We start from the raw sequence: 15,657 nt of genomic DNA, 5'->3' as shown, positions 1-15,657 counted from the left end.
CATATGTCGTGAATGGAAATCCCGCTGGACCATGCCCACGAGGATGCCATGCCTCTAGTGGAGTGAGCCCTAATGCCCAACGGGCATGGCAGGTCTTTTGACGCATATGCAGCAGCAATAGCGTCCACTATCCATCTAGATAGTGTCTGTTTCAAGGCGGCGAGACCTTTGGTGCGCCCTCCGAACGAAACGAAAAGCTGCTCAGAGCGTCTGAAAGCGGTGGAGCGCGCAGTATACAATCTCAGTGCTCTGACCGGGCAAAGGAGATTGGCGTCGCGTTCGCTATCGGGTGCTGGCAGCGCCGATAGTGAAATGACCTATGCTCTGAAAGGAGTACCGATCACCTTGGGAACATAGCCGTGTCTAGGCTTTAAAATGACCTTGGAGTCACTTGGTTCAAACTCAAGACACGCAGCGCTGACAGACAGCGTGTGAAGGTCTCCCACACGTTTGACTGATGACAGGGCAGTCAGAAAAACGGTTTTGAGTGAAAGGTATTTCAAATCCACGGATTGAAGTGGTTCGAAAGGGGGGGCTTTCATAGTTTCGAGAACTATAGAAAGATCCCAGATAGGAACCGATGGGGGCGCGGGGGTTCATCCTTCTAGCTCCCCTGAGGAAGCGGATGACCAGCTCGTTTTACCCCATGTCTGGCGTGCAGGGGTTCAGCGAACGCCGCAACGGCCGCCACATACACTTTGAGCGTGGATGGGGATCTGCCCTTATCCAGCAGCTCTTGTAGAAATACTGAGCAGCGACGACACCCCACATGTCCGCGGGTCCAGGTCTCTGTCGGTGCACCATTTTGAGAACACAGACCATTTTGACGCATAGAGTCTTCTCGTGGAAGGGGCTCTAGCATGTATGATGGTGTTTATTACTCCTTCTGGCAGAGCGACGGGTAGTCGTTGATCACCCACGCATGCAGCGCCCAGCGCTCTGGGTGGGGATGCCAGATTGTGCCGCGAGCTTGAGAGAGGAGATCTGCTCTCACTGGGATGGGCCACGGCGCTGTCAGTGACAGCTGCGTAAACTCCGGGAACCATGTCTGATTCTCCCAATGCGGGGCTATGAGGAGCACCGAGTGATGCGTTTCCCTGATCCTCTGCATTACCTGTGGCAATAGCGAGACGGGAGGGAAGGCGTAAAGCGGGCGTCTGGGCCGTCCTCGTTTTTCGAGAAAAATATTGGGCAGTGAGAGTTCTCTTTGGACGCAAAGAGGTCTATCTCTGCTCTGCCGAATAGGTGCCATAACGTCTGGACTGTTTGAGCGTGCAGGGACCATTCCCTTGGGGGAATATTGTCTCTGGACAGTCTGTCTGGGCCGTCGTTCAGGTGGCCTGGCACGTGCGTCGCCCTCAGCGAGCGCAGGTGGCACTGGGACCAACTCAGTATGCGTTTCGTCAGATGGAATAGGTTCCTGGATCTGACACCGCCCTGACGGTTTAGGTAGGATACCACAGATCTGTTGTCCGAACGGACCCGGACGTGGTGACCCTGAATGACCGGGAGAAAGTGCATGAGCGTGTACTCGACCGCTATCATTTCCAGACAATTTATGTGAAGAAGCTTTTCCTGAGCTGACCATAGGCCGAAAACCGGAGAGCCCTCGCAGACCGCGCCCCAACCCATGTTGGACGCGTCTGTCGAGATGACTTTTCGGCGAGATACAGCTCCCATTGTCACTCCCCGCTGATACCATTCGGTCACTGTCCAGGGCTGCAGAGCTGAAATACAGGTCTGAGTCACCTTGATGGGCTGGCGGCCTGTGGCCCAAGCCCGGCGAGACACGCGGGTGTTTAGCCAATGCTGAAGCAGGCGCATATGCAGTAAACCCAGCTGAAGTACTGCTGCGGCTGAGGCCATGTAACCTAGCACTCTCTGAAATTTCTTCAGAGGCATGAGGCTGTTCATCTGAAAAGATGCGGCTAGTCGCTGAACACGGCGCGCGCGCTGTGTAGCTAAGCGAGCCGTCATTGCCACGGAGTCTAGTTCTATTCCAAGGAAGGAAATTGTCTGACTGGGCTGTAGTGAGCTCTTGGTCCAATTGACTGCAAGACCCAAACTGTTCAGATGGCTGAGGAGAACTGCTCTGTGAGACAGAAGCTCCATATGTGACTGTGCCATAATCAGCCAGTCATCCAAATAGTTCAAAATTCGCAAACCCTGACTCCGCAGGGGTGCGAGCGCCGCATCCATGCACTTCGTGAAAGTATGGGGTGCTAAGGACAGGCCGAACGGAAGGACGGTGTATTGATAAACCTGGCCGTCGAAGGCGAATCTCAAGAATGGCCTGTGACGGGGATTTATCTGAATCTGAAAGTATGCATCTTTCAGATCGAGAGAAATAAACCAGTTTCCTGATTGTAAGCATTTTGAACGGTCTTTTTGCAAGCACCTTGTTCAAAACCCTGAGATCTAATATGGGTCTGAGGCCGCCGTCTTTCTTGGGAACAAGAAAATTTCTATTTCTGAACGAAGCATGCACGCTGCTTCCGTGTTCACAGTGGTTTCGAGCCGCGCTCTGAAGCGAGGAGGGCGGCGATCGAACTGTAGCAAATAGCCCTGTTGTATTGTGCTTAACACCCACTTGGATATCCCTGGAATAGCTTCCCACGCTTTGAAGCGTAACGAGGGTGAATGGCCAATTCGCTCTGATTGCCGCAAACAGAGCGCTGAACAGAATGTGTGAGCGCGTTTAGTGTGTTTATGCATGATTGCTCGCAGACAGCATGAACAGGCTGTTTTGTGAGTGACTTCCCGATTGGAATGAATGGGGAAAGAGTCACATCTGTTACGTGATGCGCAAGCATAGTCATGGGCACGGGACTTACACACAGAGGAATGTTTGCTGGCCGTGTAACAGAGCGGGCAGAGAATGGGCGCGTGCACGTATTCGTGGGTGCATTTATTGACTCTAGCGCTCGAGCGGTTCATAACCGCTTTATGTGAGCGTGCTCTGGTGGGGACACGAGACATGCAGTGCTTGTGTGTAGAGGTGAACACTGGATTGTGGGCACATTTTCTACACATAGGGCTGGTCGTGTGACAGAGCGGCCAGAGAATGGGCGCGCGTACGCATTTGTGGGCGCCTTCATTGACTCTGACGCTCGAGCGGTTCGTGAATCGCTTTATGAGAGCGTGCTCTGATAGGGGCACGGGATGTGTTATGCTTGTGTGTAGGGGTGAACACTGGGTTGTGGGCACATTTTCTACACATAAGACATGTTTGCTCTTTACAAGATTTATTTGGGTCGCCGTGAAAACGGCGTTTGAGTGCAGGCAAGCGGGCAGTGTCACTGGCTTGTTGGCTGCTAAATTCACCACTGCAGTAGCCTGAGAGAAGGGGACTGACAGGGGGCGAAGCTTTGACGGTGGTCCGGCCATGGCGGGACTGAGCCGTCGTTTGTTCAACACAGTTAGGAAGACTTTGGCTGCTCGGGTTTCAGTGTTACCTTAGATCGAGGCCCGTGGGGGGGCGGCAGTCTGCGGCGGCTGTCTGAGCGCGATCGAGGGCGGCCGCCCTGTCGACGCTGAGAAGTCTGAGTTTGTTGAACTGGGCGCTGTGAAGAGGCTCGTGCAGGAGGCTGATCACGTGAGCGGCCTGCAGAGGAGCTAGCGCGACGCGGCAGGAAGAGGTTCATGGCTTGGGTGGCTTTCTGGACTTCTGAGAAGCGGTCAACAATGCCACTCACCGCGGAGCCGAAGAGACCGGTCAGAGAGAGCGGTGCGTTGAGGAACGTGGATCGCTCTGCTTCTCACATGTCGGCTAGTGTTAGCCACAAGTGTCTCTCGGTCACAGTCAGTGAGGCCATGCACTTCCCTAGAGCTTGGGCTGCAGCTTTGGTAGCGCGAAGGGTGAGGTCTGTCGCGCTTCGTAGATCAGTAACAGCCTCTGGGTGCCTGCCTTTCTCATCCCACTCCTGAAGAAGGTCTGCTTGTAGGATCTGTAAAACGGCCATTGAGTGCAGAGCAGATGCGGCTTGGCCGGCGGTGGAATAGGCGCCGCCAACATAGGCGGAAGTCGCTCTGCAGGCCTTAGACGGGAGCACAGGCTTGGAACGCCATCTCGCGGAGGGCGGACAAAGGTGTGCTGCTACCGAGTCCTCGACCGGGGGGATGGAGGAGTAGCCTCTCTCAGTGGCGCCGCCCACCGACGCGAGAGAGGTGGAGACGTGGAACGGGACCTGGCTGAAAAGGAGCGCTCCACGACTTTGCAAGCTCCGTGTGTAATTCCGGCAGGAAGGGAGCGGCCCGGGCCGCGGGTGTAGAGCGGCGATGGCTTTGAAGAAAGCAGCCGTCGAGTCTGTTGGGTGCCTGCTCAGGGGCGGTGACCACTCGAGCCCGAGGCAGTCGACGGCCTGTGTGAGGAGGCGTGTTAACTCCCCTTCGACTCCGGCGCGGGTCCTGCTGGATTCCTGGGCCGAGGAGGAGGCTTGGGAGCCTGACCACTCCTCGCTGTCCGAAGCCATGATGGAACAGCGGCCCTTATCCTCCGCCTCGTCATCCGAGATGGCAGCAGTGCGGCCGCTTGGCGGCAACTGCGCGGCCCCGGGGCGGGAGGGTGAAAGCGATGCTCGAGGGAGAGGCTCCGGCGAGGCAGTCGCTTCAACCACAGTTTCCGGCAGCCTTTGTGAGCGGCGCTTCTTCCTGCGCGGCTGACGGTAAGGCGGCGCGGCGGTTTCTGCTTTGAGCGCTTCGATTCGAGCACGTAGGGTCGACATCGGTAGCTCCTCGCAGAAATCGCATCCGCCCTCAGTGAGGGCGAGCTCTGTGTGCCCCAGTCCCAGTCAGAGAGCGCAGATGATGTGGCGGTCTCCTGTGCTGAGAAGGGCGCGACATGAGGCGCAAGTGGAGTGAGGCATCTTGAAAAAGACGCTCGTACTCTTTTGTGAATAGTTCGTGAGAACTAGCTTGCTGAATAAAAGGATACGTCGTCGGATGGCGTAGCTCGCAGGATGGCTGAAGGTGGCTGAGACGGCCAGCTTCTTCTAGCGCTGTCCACGCTTGCTTGATGCCCCTCGAACGGCGACGCGGCTTCCAGGTCAGTGATGCGAAGAGCTTCGCTGAAGAGATGAAAATCAGGGTTCCAGCCTACGAACTATGCTTATATGCACTCAAGTCACGCCCATTTTGGCGGGCTTTGATGCATTGAGCGCGCGGACGCCTCTCATTGGATGCGAGTTCACCCAAGCTCGTCTATAGGCTGCAGCAGTTGCCGCAGAGCAACCTATGAGCTCGCTAGCTAGCCCGCTCAAGGTCTGCAGCTGCCGCACTGCGTTGACAATGGATACAAAAATTAAGGATAATTTTTTGGCTTCAATATCTCAGAAAAGATGAATCTTTCCCGTAGCGTAAGCTAGCTTACGCAATACGAGAGAACCTCTCGTAAGAGAACCCACAAGAAAGCCGCTCCTAAAGTCAAGAAGGCCGCAGTCAAGAAACCCGCCGCTGCCAAGAAGCCCAAGAGTGCCGCGGCTAAGAAACCTGCCGCCAAGAAATCTCCCAAGAAGGCGAAGAAACCAGCAGCCGCTAAAAAGGCAACGAAGAGCCCCAAGAAGGCAAAGAAACCAGCAGCCACCAAGAAAGCAGCCAAGAGCCCCAAAAAGGCCAAAGTTGTCAAACCCAAAACGGCAAAGGCTAAAGCAGCCAAGCCTAAGAAAGCAGCTCCCAAAAAGAAGTAAATTATCTTCGGAGTTTCTCCCTCAAAACGGCTCTTTTAAGAGCCACCCACTATTTCATATAAAAGAGCAACACTTTTGTATTTTATATTTATTTTGTGATGTTTTATTTGATTGGTTGTGAGAGGACACAATCATTCCTGTATGACTGTAATAAACCAAAAACAATCAAAAGCTTAAAGCTGCATATTCAAAAAAGGTTAAACCCGGTAATCAAACGTGATATTCAGTTTCACCCGCCTGACAAAATCAGTGTTAAATAAAACTATAAAATGAAGGTAATTGCACTAACAACTTGCATCTGACAACATTTTAAATGAATAACTGCATCGATTGTGACTATCACTGAAATATTATGTAATTTATTTCAGGTCAGATATATTAGACCATATTATTATTGAATTAAACTATTTAAAACTCGTTCAGCTGGAAGTTTCTCATGAACACAGAATGTAGCGGAGAAATAAGAGGGAGGAGTTTAGAGTTCGGAGGGAAGTTCTGTGATTGGTTAGAATGTTTTACAGACTCCAGCCAATAGACGACTGACAGCCTGCTTTAAATACTGTTGACTGCGTCACACTGGGTATTCTGTTTCTACGTTGTGTTGAATTAGTTGAAGTGAATTAAAAATGAGCGGCAGAGGTAAAACCGGTGGTAAGGCGAGAGCGAAGGCTAAGACTCGCTCATCCAGGGCGGGACTGCAGTTCCCCGTCGGCCGTGTGCACAGACTGCTCCGCAAAGGAAACTACGCTGAGCGCGTCGGCGCCGGTGCTCCTGTGTATCTGGCCGCTGTGCTCGAGTATCTCACCGCTGAGATCCTGGAGTTGGCCGGAAACGCCGCTCGGGACAACAAGAAGACCCGTATCATTCCCCGTCACCTGCAGCTGGCAGTGCGGAACGACGAGGAGTTGAACAAACTCTTGGGTGGAGTGACCATCGCTCAGGGTGGGGTGCTGCCCAACATCCAGGCTGTGCTGCTGCCCAAGAAGACCGAGAAACCCGGCAAGACCAAGTAAATGGACTGAAGTCTGTCACAAACACAAAGGCTCTTTTAAGAGCCACACACTTGAACTATGAGAGAGTGAATTGTTCTTTTACTCACGTTTCATTGGCCATTTATTACACACTTGCATGAAATAAATGGAAGGGAACCTTTAAAAAAATCAACTGCAGATTAGATTGTTTTAAACGCTGTTTTCTCACATAATGTGAAACAAAGTGATTGAATGACAGATGCAGTTGTGGGATCCGTGTAGTATAAATAATCTACACATTTTAACCCAATATATTTATGTCTACGTTTTAATCCTGCCCCAAGTACGCAAATGCGTTAATTAAGTATTTCTTATAATTAAATCTGCTACTGCTATTACCTGTTTATTAGTTATTACAATTCATCATGCTACATTCATAATTAAAAATAAATTATAGTACTTGAGTATAAAAGCTGGACAAAGAAACGTGATTTAATGCGCATTGAGTTGAACTGAACAAATGATTTTGAGCGGGAAACTGTCGCCGCTTGTTTGAAAAGACGTGCCGCACAGTCATTGGTCAACTGTCATGCGTACACGTCCACATCAGCCAATCACACGCCTCTAAACCCTCACCACACTGAGCGCGTGATCGCACACGGCTTTAAATAGCAGCGGTGTGCCGATTATCTTTACTTACTGCGTTGAACGGAGCAGAGAATGTTGTGATCATGGCAAGAACCAAACAAACCGCTCGCAAGTCCACTGGTGGAAAAGCCCCGAGGAAGCAGCTCGCTACTAAAGCCGCTCGCAAGAGCGCCCCCGCCACCGGTGGCGTCAAGAAGCCTCATCGTTACAGGCCCGGTACCGTGGCGCTGAGAGAGATCCGCCGTTATCAGAAGTCCACTGAGCTGCTGATCCGCAAACTGCCTTTCCAGCGTCTGGTGAGAGAAATCGCTCAGGATTTCAAGACGGATCTGCGCTTCCAGAGCTCCGCCGTCATGGCCCTGCAGGAGTCCAGCGAGGCTTATTTGGTCGGTCTGTTCGAGGACACCAACTTGTGCGCCATCCACGCCAAGAGGGTCACCATCATGCCCAAAGACATCCAGCTGGCCCGCCGCATTCGCGGAGAGCGCGCTTAAATCCACAGCGACGTCATTCACATCTGCCCCAAAGGCTCTTTTAAGAGCCACTTCATTTACCCTCAAAGAGTCGATTTTCCAGTTCATTTATAATAATTGTTGGTAGTACTTTTGACTTGATTTGTATGTCTGGTAGATTTTGATTCGCCACTATGAGATCTTCGTTTGGCATTCTCAAATAGAGCAAAAGAACATTTCTTCTTCATTTTCACGGTTATTGGTCATAGGGAGAACAAAATATGACTTCAGTTTATCAGCTGGCCTAAGAGACCATTTGTAATGCATGGGAGCATAAACATATATATACATATATCAGTCTTCTCTCCCTATACCTGTTCCCACCACAAGGCCGTGCAGTGTCGGTATACATTATTCTATCTCTTCACCTGCATTAGGACTGTCCCATGACACAAAGTGAAGGCCAGTAGCTGAAAGCAAAGATGTGTAAATGCCTCTGTTCAAATTAATTGTATGTCCCATGTATATTATTTGCAAAAATGTGGAAGAGAGCTTGTCTGGGTTACTGTTGGTGTTTGCACTCCACTATTACAATATTCAATTGTGGCATTTCTATGAAGCCTTTAAGCATATATACAGCTGCCAGGTTATTAGGTACAACAGTCCTGCAGTAAATCCTGCCTTCATGAAGGGTGTAATGTTCAGTTTTTGTTGTGTAGAGGCATTGATTGAACTCCGTGATTATTTTGGAGGAATACGGAGTGCGGTTTCTGAATATCACATACCTTATTGCTTTTTGGATCATTTGTAGATAACTGGCTTTCCAAGTCATCAACGTCAGTCTCCCATGGCTTCAAATGGCAAATATGTCAATAAATTGGCTATCTGCAGTTATATACTTTCTTTTTACTATGATCAGCCATGTTGTCTAGTTGAGTTACCATTCATTGAATATGGTCTTGTTCTAAATGTTGCTAACTTTAACAAATCGAATCCAAACGAAGATATGTTTGTTAACGAATGCCAATAACTGCAAGTAATTTGGGGTAAGTGTAGGCCAACATCTGGTTATGGAAGCTAGTGAAGTCACGTTAAATGACTGCAATTAGAATCTAACCAGCTATTATCAAAATATAAACATTGACTAGATTCATGAAGGCTAATGCGTTAAAATGTAAAAAAGAAAACCGCGGTCATTTCATGAACATACCAGCGAGTGTGCTTGAGAAACACTGAAAACTGAAACTGGTTCAGTGTTTGGGCCTCACTTCCGCATTCTCAGTTTACCACAGAAGTCTATGGCAGTGTCTTCTTGTTTCCGGCAGACTAGACGCATCTATGGCGTATTGCCATCGACTTTCATTATATGGACAAAAACATTCTTTAAATTGTCATATTTTGTGTTCCACAGAAAAAGTCATACAGGTTTGGAAGGACATGAGGATGAGTAAATAGCTGTGCTTAAGGTCTTAAGTTGGGACGTAAAGTTTTTTATTCCAACCGTTACTCCTGGTCGGAGTCTTCCGTAAATATTGTTTAGACGTAGGATTACGTTTTTACCTAAGTTTCATGGTGCACCACTCAAATATTTAGTAGTCAAATAATAAATTGTTTAGTTTCATGCTGAACGTCACTGCCTGATATGCATATCAGAAGATGTTGCCTCCAGTGTCACTGTCAGGGCGACAACAGCTGCCACTAGCTCTGATGGCTTGTCTTGCTGTTCTTTTGAAAGCTGATTTAAATTGCCTTGCTGTGGGATTGTTGTTAAATCCATTTGCAGATTTGTCCCCACATATCATGATTTTTGATATTTGTCCCCACATATTTTTCAACGGCTCTGGGTCAAACATGTGAACTGTGATAAAACGGGACGTTGGCTCCGCCTTCAGTGTGGTGTTTCTACTAGGTCCTGTAGGCAAATTTAAACGCTGTAACTCGCCTTCCTCATTACGATTGTTCGTCGAACTACAGTCAATTATGTCTGGAAGAGGTAAAGGAGGAAAAGGACTTGGGAAAGGAGGCGCTAAGCGTCACCGTAAAGTGTTGCGTGATAACATCCAAGGAATCACCAAACCCGCCATCCGTCGTCTCGCTCGCCGCGGTGGTGTCAAGCGTATCTCCGGTCTGATCTACGAGGAGACTCGCGGTGTGTTGAAGGTGTTTCTGGAGAACGTGATCCGTGATGCCGTCACCTACACCGAGCACGCCAAGAGAAAGACCGTCACTGCCATGGACGTTGTGTACGCGCTGAAACGACAGGGACGAACTCTGTACGGCTTCGGAGGATAAACGTCTTCATTCTCATCAGACAAACACAACGGCTCTTTTAAGAGCCACACACACTCTCACACGAAGAGTCAATGTCTGAACTGTTGAAGTATTTTATCTCTTATACCAAAGTCTGTGCTGTTACTGTGTCATGTTTTAGTTTGTATTTCCTTAAGTAAAATGTAAGGCATTTTAATCTAATGTGGTTTACGAATTGGTGGGAAAAACAAATGCTACTAAAATAAACAGATGTGATACATTCACATCAGCCCCCAAAGGCTCTTTTAAGAGCCACTAAATTTTCCCTCTAAAGCCTTCCAGTCCATTTTTAATAATTATTATTAGTTTTTGAATTGATTTTTGTGTCTGGTAGATTTCTATGGCAGTGTTGCAACCACTGATCTATATATATAACTGTATTGCTCATAGAATGGGCTATATGCATGGAATGTTAATTACAACTTCTGGAATAATATAAGCCAGCTCAAAAAATTCAGGTGAAACGTCACTTGCTGTAGCGGCATATTCAGTTTTCTTATAGACAGTCTAACAATATCAATCTTTTTGTTGTTGTAATAGTTAGGCCTAACATTTATTCACTTGTTTAAATGGCTTATATAAATAAGTGAACGAAATGAAAAAGACGTTTAAATTTCAGCGTTTGTGAGTGGAGGACAACGGAGCACTATTCAATTCGGCTATTCGTTTTCACACTGTCCCCTCCGATGACCAACAACGAAAGAAATGGATCTTAAATATAAGAAGAGTCAACCTAACCATCTCTCACCATACCAGTGTGTTTGTAGCCAGCACTTTGTGTCAAAAGAGGTCACAGAGCTGGCTGATCTAGGAGGTAGGCGAAGGCTGAAGCCTGGTGCCGTACCTGTGTTGTTACCTTGGAACGATTACTCTCTTGGAGTGAGAAGGCTTGGAGTTTGGGAACGGAGAGCGAGGCCAGAAATTGAGCAGAATGGGGAAGATGTTGGCCCTATATACGCCAATGACCATGATTACGGCACAGCTCCCGACCCCACATTTTTTGACGCTGTTCGCAGCGAAAGCATTCGCAAAGAGATCGTACAACCGAGGCAGCAGCTGGAGCAGTTGTCACTCAAACAGCGTTTTGGGCTACATCGTTTTTCAGGCTCTGACAGGGACATCCGTTTCTACACAAGGTATTTAAGCCTACTTTTTTAATAGCCTAAGTGACACCTCAGTAATACCATAGTCTATTTTGTTATGTCACGTTTGTTCACTTCTTAAGTGCGATTGACTCTTATTTCTTATTCAGTTTTTCAGGCTTTTTACTTTGTCCTTAAATTGAAGAGTTGTCCACAAACGTTACTTAGGCCACTAAATGCAACTATAAATCTTGTAAATGTAATTTCCTCATTAATACTTAAGGTTACAAGCAAATGCTCTCCAAGGCACAAACGCTTTAGGAAAGTTTCTAAGAATGCGAACCGACGGTCATACAGACATGCCAATGCAAGTTACTTAAAATTCACCTCTGACTAACAAAGTAGTCTATCAAAATAAAAACCTTGAATTTACTAAAAAAACTTTTAACTATTCTCAAGAAATGAAAAGAAATGCAAGAAATATATGCTTACCAAGACATTTCTATTTTTCCAGGTTCTCCTCTTATGACCACCTGATGCGGTTTTGGCAGCTCATTGAACCATCGCTGCAATTCATGGTTCGAGTTTCCAGAGCAAGAACTCCAAACGGTGACTCCGCAAAAAGTGCTGCCATGGTATATTATTACAATTACTTTTTATGATTTTATCATGTAATCATAAACATTAATTTCATATTAACAGTAATAACCTATTCTGCATTACAGCAAATGTAAGAATATTTTTGTTTTATATACAGTATATATTTCATCTGACAGTCTTTACAGCCAATAGATGAACTGTTCCTCTTCCTGAACTACCTTGCCCTTGGATTGAAGCAGAGGGAATTGGCTGATCGGTATGGGGGTCCATCAATCTACCGTCAGCAGGATCATCCTTACATGGAGCAGTTTTTTGTTCTGTATTCTTGGTTCACAGCGAATTTGGATGCCCCAACACAAAATTAATGAGCACTTGCCAGTAGAGTTCAGAGATTACGCAGACACTACCGTAATCCTGGACTGCACAGAGCTCAGATGCCAAACACCTACTTCCCCTTTGCTCCAAAGTGAAGTGTATTCAAACTACAAGTCCCACTATACCCTGAAGGGAATGATTGGAATGGCCCCCCATGGTGCTATAACCTTTGTTTCTCCCCTCTTTGCTGGCTCAGTAAGTGACAAGCAGATCTTTGCAGAGTCAGGAATATTTGCATTACTTAGGCAGGATATGGCAATAATGGTGGACAGAGGATTTCTTGTGGATGACTGTGTGCCCTGTAAAGTGTACAGGCCTGTATTTCTTTCTGGGAGACCTCAGATGCCAGCACACGAGGTCAGGGAGACCCAGGCTATTGCACATCTGAGAGTGCATGTTGAGCGCCTTATTCGCCATTTAAAGGAACACAAATTCTTTGACACTGTTATCCCCATAAATATGTTTGGTAACATTAACCAGCTCTATGTAGTTGCATGCCTTCTGTTAAATTACCAGAGTGGCCCACTTGTAAAAGCTTTGTCTAAATAGATGCATCAAGACCAGTGTGCAGTTCTGTTTAGTATTTAAACTATTTTACTGTTGTTAGCTACTGATTTTGTTCAATGATAAAGAATGGATTTACATCTCTACAACTTCATACAGGGATCTGTATTTTCCCCTCATTTTCAGTTTCATGCTTCCAGTGAATAAATCTACATTTGTTTGTAACTGCCTTTTTTAAAGGGCTCCCCAAAGCATTGTGTATTTTATTGTGGCCATTACAAACAGCATTTAAACAATACTATTTTTAGGTACTAATGAAATATAACCTCAAACACTCACATAAATAACATTTATAGGAAAATATGTAATTTAATAATTGAACGATGACATGTTCAACTACTTCATTTGTATACAAGAATTATATTTCATTACAATATACGTATGTGTCAGATGACAATAGTGACACATGAAAACTGCTCAGAAATGTAATTAAATCCAAACTAATTGAACTTTGTAAAAAAAAAAAAAAAAAGAATAGGTAGGTAAAAGTAATCAACCTTTTGTTTGATAGTTTTTATGACTCTCCCATCTCTGAATATTCTTTGAATAAACATGTTATCTTCAGTGTAAACAACAAAATCACACCATTCTGAACCAGTGATGAGTAGTTGGCCCTGTATCTGCCAGTAGTATACATGAGATTGTTTGAGCTGTAGCACTCCATCGGAGACCCTAAGGTAGGCACAGTCTACATAGCTTCTCACATTTGGGCACTTCACTTCCAGCAGTCCAAACACAGGTTCAGCTTTAGGGTCATACACCAACCCATCTGGTGATGAGCCAAGCCAAGGTGCATCAGGGTGGATGATGAAACCACAAGGGTAGTGATTTACCTCATTAACAAAGCAGCATAGAGTTCCGGGGGATGACGTTGTTACGGGACCGGAAACTGCGGGCACCGCCATTTTGGCAGCATTCGGCAGATTGGCAGACTGTTGTGGTGAAGGCGGCTAAACATGGTCGATAAATGTTGTGCACCAGGTTGCACAAATAAATGAGGGAAAAAGAAAGGTACGTCGTTTTACCGCATTCCTAAAGATGCGGAGAGGCGAGCTAAGTGGATCAGCGCCATTAAAAGAGCCAGGAGCAAGCAAAACAAGACTGAAAGATGGGACCCCCCCAGCCGTTGGATTCCGCTTGTGCAGCAATCACTTCATATCAGTTAAGTTACCGAATTCAAAGCTTACTAACATAAGTATCTTCATTATTTAATAGGCTATAATTGTGGTTTCTGATCAGTTTAATACTAGCTAGTTGAATTTTAGCATGCAATTCGTGGGGCTAACAATGTCATTTTTTGTAAGCTAGCAAGTGCTAACGTAGTAAACAAAACCCAGTTCGATACTGAAATGTTTCTATTTATTTTGTAGGGAGAAAGAGTGATAATCCCTTGAGTCCGGACTTTGTTCCATCTATTTTCAACTACGTTCCATCTCCAGAGAAGAGGAAAAGAAAAATGAGACTGGAGGTTTTCAACAGACGACAGAAAGCAAAGCTACAGAAGATAGAGCAGACAAAGCTATCTGCGAAAGCAATCCCTCCCAGGTGAATATATCAAAGTTTCTTAACCTGTTCAACCCCACTTCCATGGACTTTAAAATTATAAATCAAAAAGTTTTCGCACAATTCATTGTAGGTTTAATAACACCCAATGAGCTAAAAACCATAACATCTGTGACTGGTCTGAAATCATCACACACCTCTACCAACTTGCAATTGGCAGCATGTGCATGTGATTGTCACTGTCATTGTCAATATCTATCTATCTATCTATAATATATATTACGATGTAAATGTGCTATACAAATAAAATGTACTTACTAATGAAATCTAGTATATACTGCAGAAAACAGAGATTGATTGACAAAAAAATGACAAACTGTCATCAGTTGTGTATACATATACTCTTAATCTACTACTTTTGTGTTTTCACCAGAGCATCAACCGATTGTCCCCAAGACAGCAACAAGGATCCTACTGCAGACCAAACTCCCACCACAGAGCCTTTGAAGGAATCTACCCATGAAGAACCTGGAAATGATGTCCAGCCTGTTCTCCATGAGGATGATCCAGCAACTCCACCATGCGGCACTGAAACCTGTGGTAAACGCGTCCAATCTCTTGAGCAAGAATGCCAAGCTCTGACGACTGAAAATATGTTGTTGAAGGAAAAAATTAATAGGACTACATTGAATGAAATGAGCTTGCATAACAATGATAAAAGGGTTAAGAACCTCTTCCCAATCCTGTAAAATTAGCCTAAAACGCCTAATCAAGGCATACCCAAAGTAAATTTAAAGCTGTTCTTGAACCGTTTGGAGTACATGGATACTCCAAAAGGACCCTTTGGTAACCTAGGACAAAAAGGCTCCTACTTTTGAACGCTTCAACGTACAGTCATAATTTTGGGCTCTAATGAAAGATGACACTTAGAGCTATCATATTCCATATCCAGATCCACTATTAGTTTTGCTGACACAGAGTAACTGATGCATAAACACATTAGAGTGCCTTTTCCCTTCTTGAAACTAAATGTTGTGCATATAAAAGAGTCAAAACTAGTGCTATGGTGGACAATTTGTTTATATAAAAAATACACAACAAACTATTTACATGAATTTTTACACAAAGTATTTACAAACCATTATAAAATTGTACATGTTTATAGCAACATGCCAGTCATTGTAGCAGTCACATTTGGGTACAAAGCACAAAGGCAGAACACAGGAAGAGTACTTCACTGGTGTCTTTGCATGACACTGCCTGCACTTCAGACGACCAGCGGTGCAAGATATGGTGATGTGCAACGGCCTGTGATCTGCTCTTCGTGGAGCAGGAGATACGGGTCTGGCTGTGGAGTGAGACCCCAAATCTGCCAGCTCCTCAGCAAGGGTCTCTCTGAAAGCCCTCCTCTCTTGATGAGGTGCTGTCCTGCTGCTCCACTTTATGTGGCCGCTTGCTGAGTGGGGGA

General features: G+C 46.2%; 2 protein-coding genes across 6 annotated transcripts in view; both read left to right on the top strand.

The window, feature by feature from the left end:
- The window catches only part of LOC127648178 (histone H3), a 1,095,985-nt gene extending 1,083,118 nt beyond the window's left edge, over positions 1–12,867 (top strand). The window contains exons 1-4 of one of the 5 annotated variants that reach the window (XM_052132792.1): positions 7,387–7,737; positions 9,730–11,201; positions 11,662–11,782; positions 11,924–12,867. In XM_052132792.1, coding sequence (XP_051988752.1) covers positions 7,387–7,737; positions 9,730–10,047 — 669 coding nt within the window. In that variant the 3' untranslated portion in view covers positions 10,048–11,201; positions 11,662–11,782; positions 11,924–12,867. Of the gene's footprint in view, positions 1–7,372; positions 7,815–9,729; positions 11,202–11,661; positions 11,783–11,904 lie in introns of those variants that run through there. The other 4 variants (XM_052132768.1, XM_052132763.1, XM_052132775.1 and 1 more) reach the window with 4 other exon arrangements.
- On the top strand, positions 6,311–6,755 carry LOC127648464 (histone H2A-like). Its single transcript, XM_052133156.1, has one exon. The coding sequence runs from the start codon at positions 6,311–6,313 to the stop codon at positions 6,695–6,697; it is 387 nt and encodes a 128-aa protein (XP_051989116.1). The 3' UTR covers positions 6,698–6,755.
- Positions 12,868–15,657: the final 2,790 nt, after the last annotated feature.

The sequence above is a fragment of the Xyrauchen texanus genome, chromosome 1 (assembly GCF_025860055.1).
Source record: "Xyrauchen texanus isolate HMW12.3.18 chromosome 1, RBS_HiC_50CHRs, whole genome shotgun sequence".
Taxonomy (NCBI): Eukaryota; Metazoa; Chordata; class Actinopteri; order Cypriniformes; family Catostomidae; genus Xyrauchen; species Xyrauchen texanus.
Note: the sequence above shows the minus strand (reverse complement) of the source record. Positions and strands in the feature narration are given on the sequence as shown.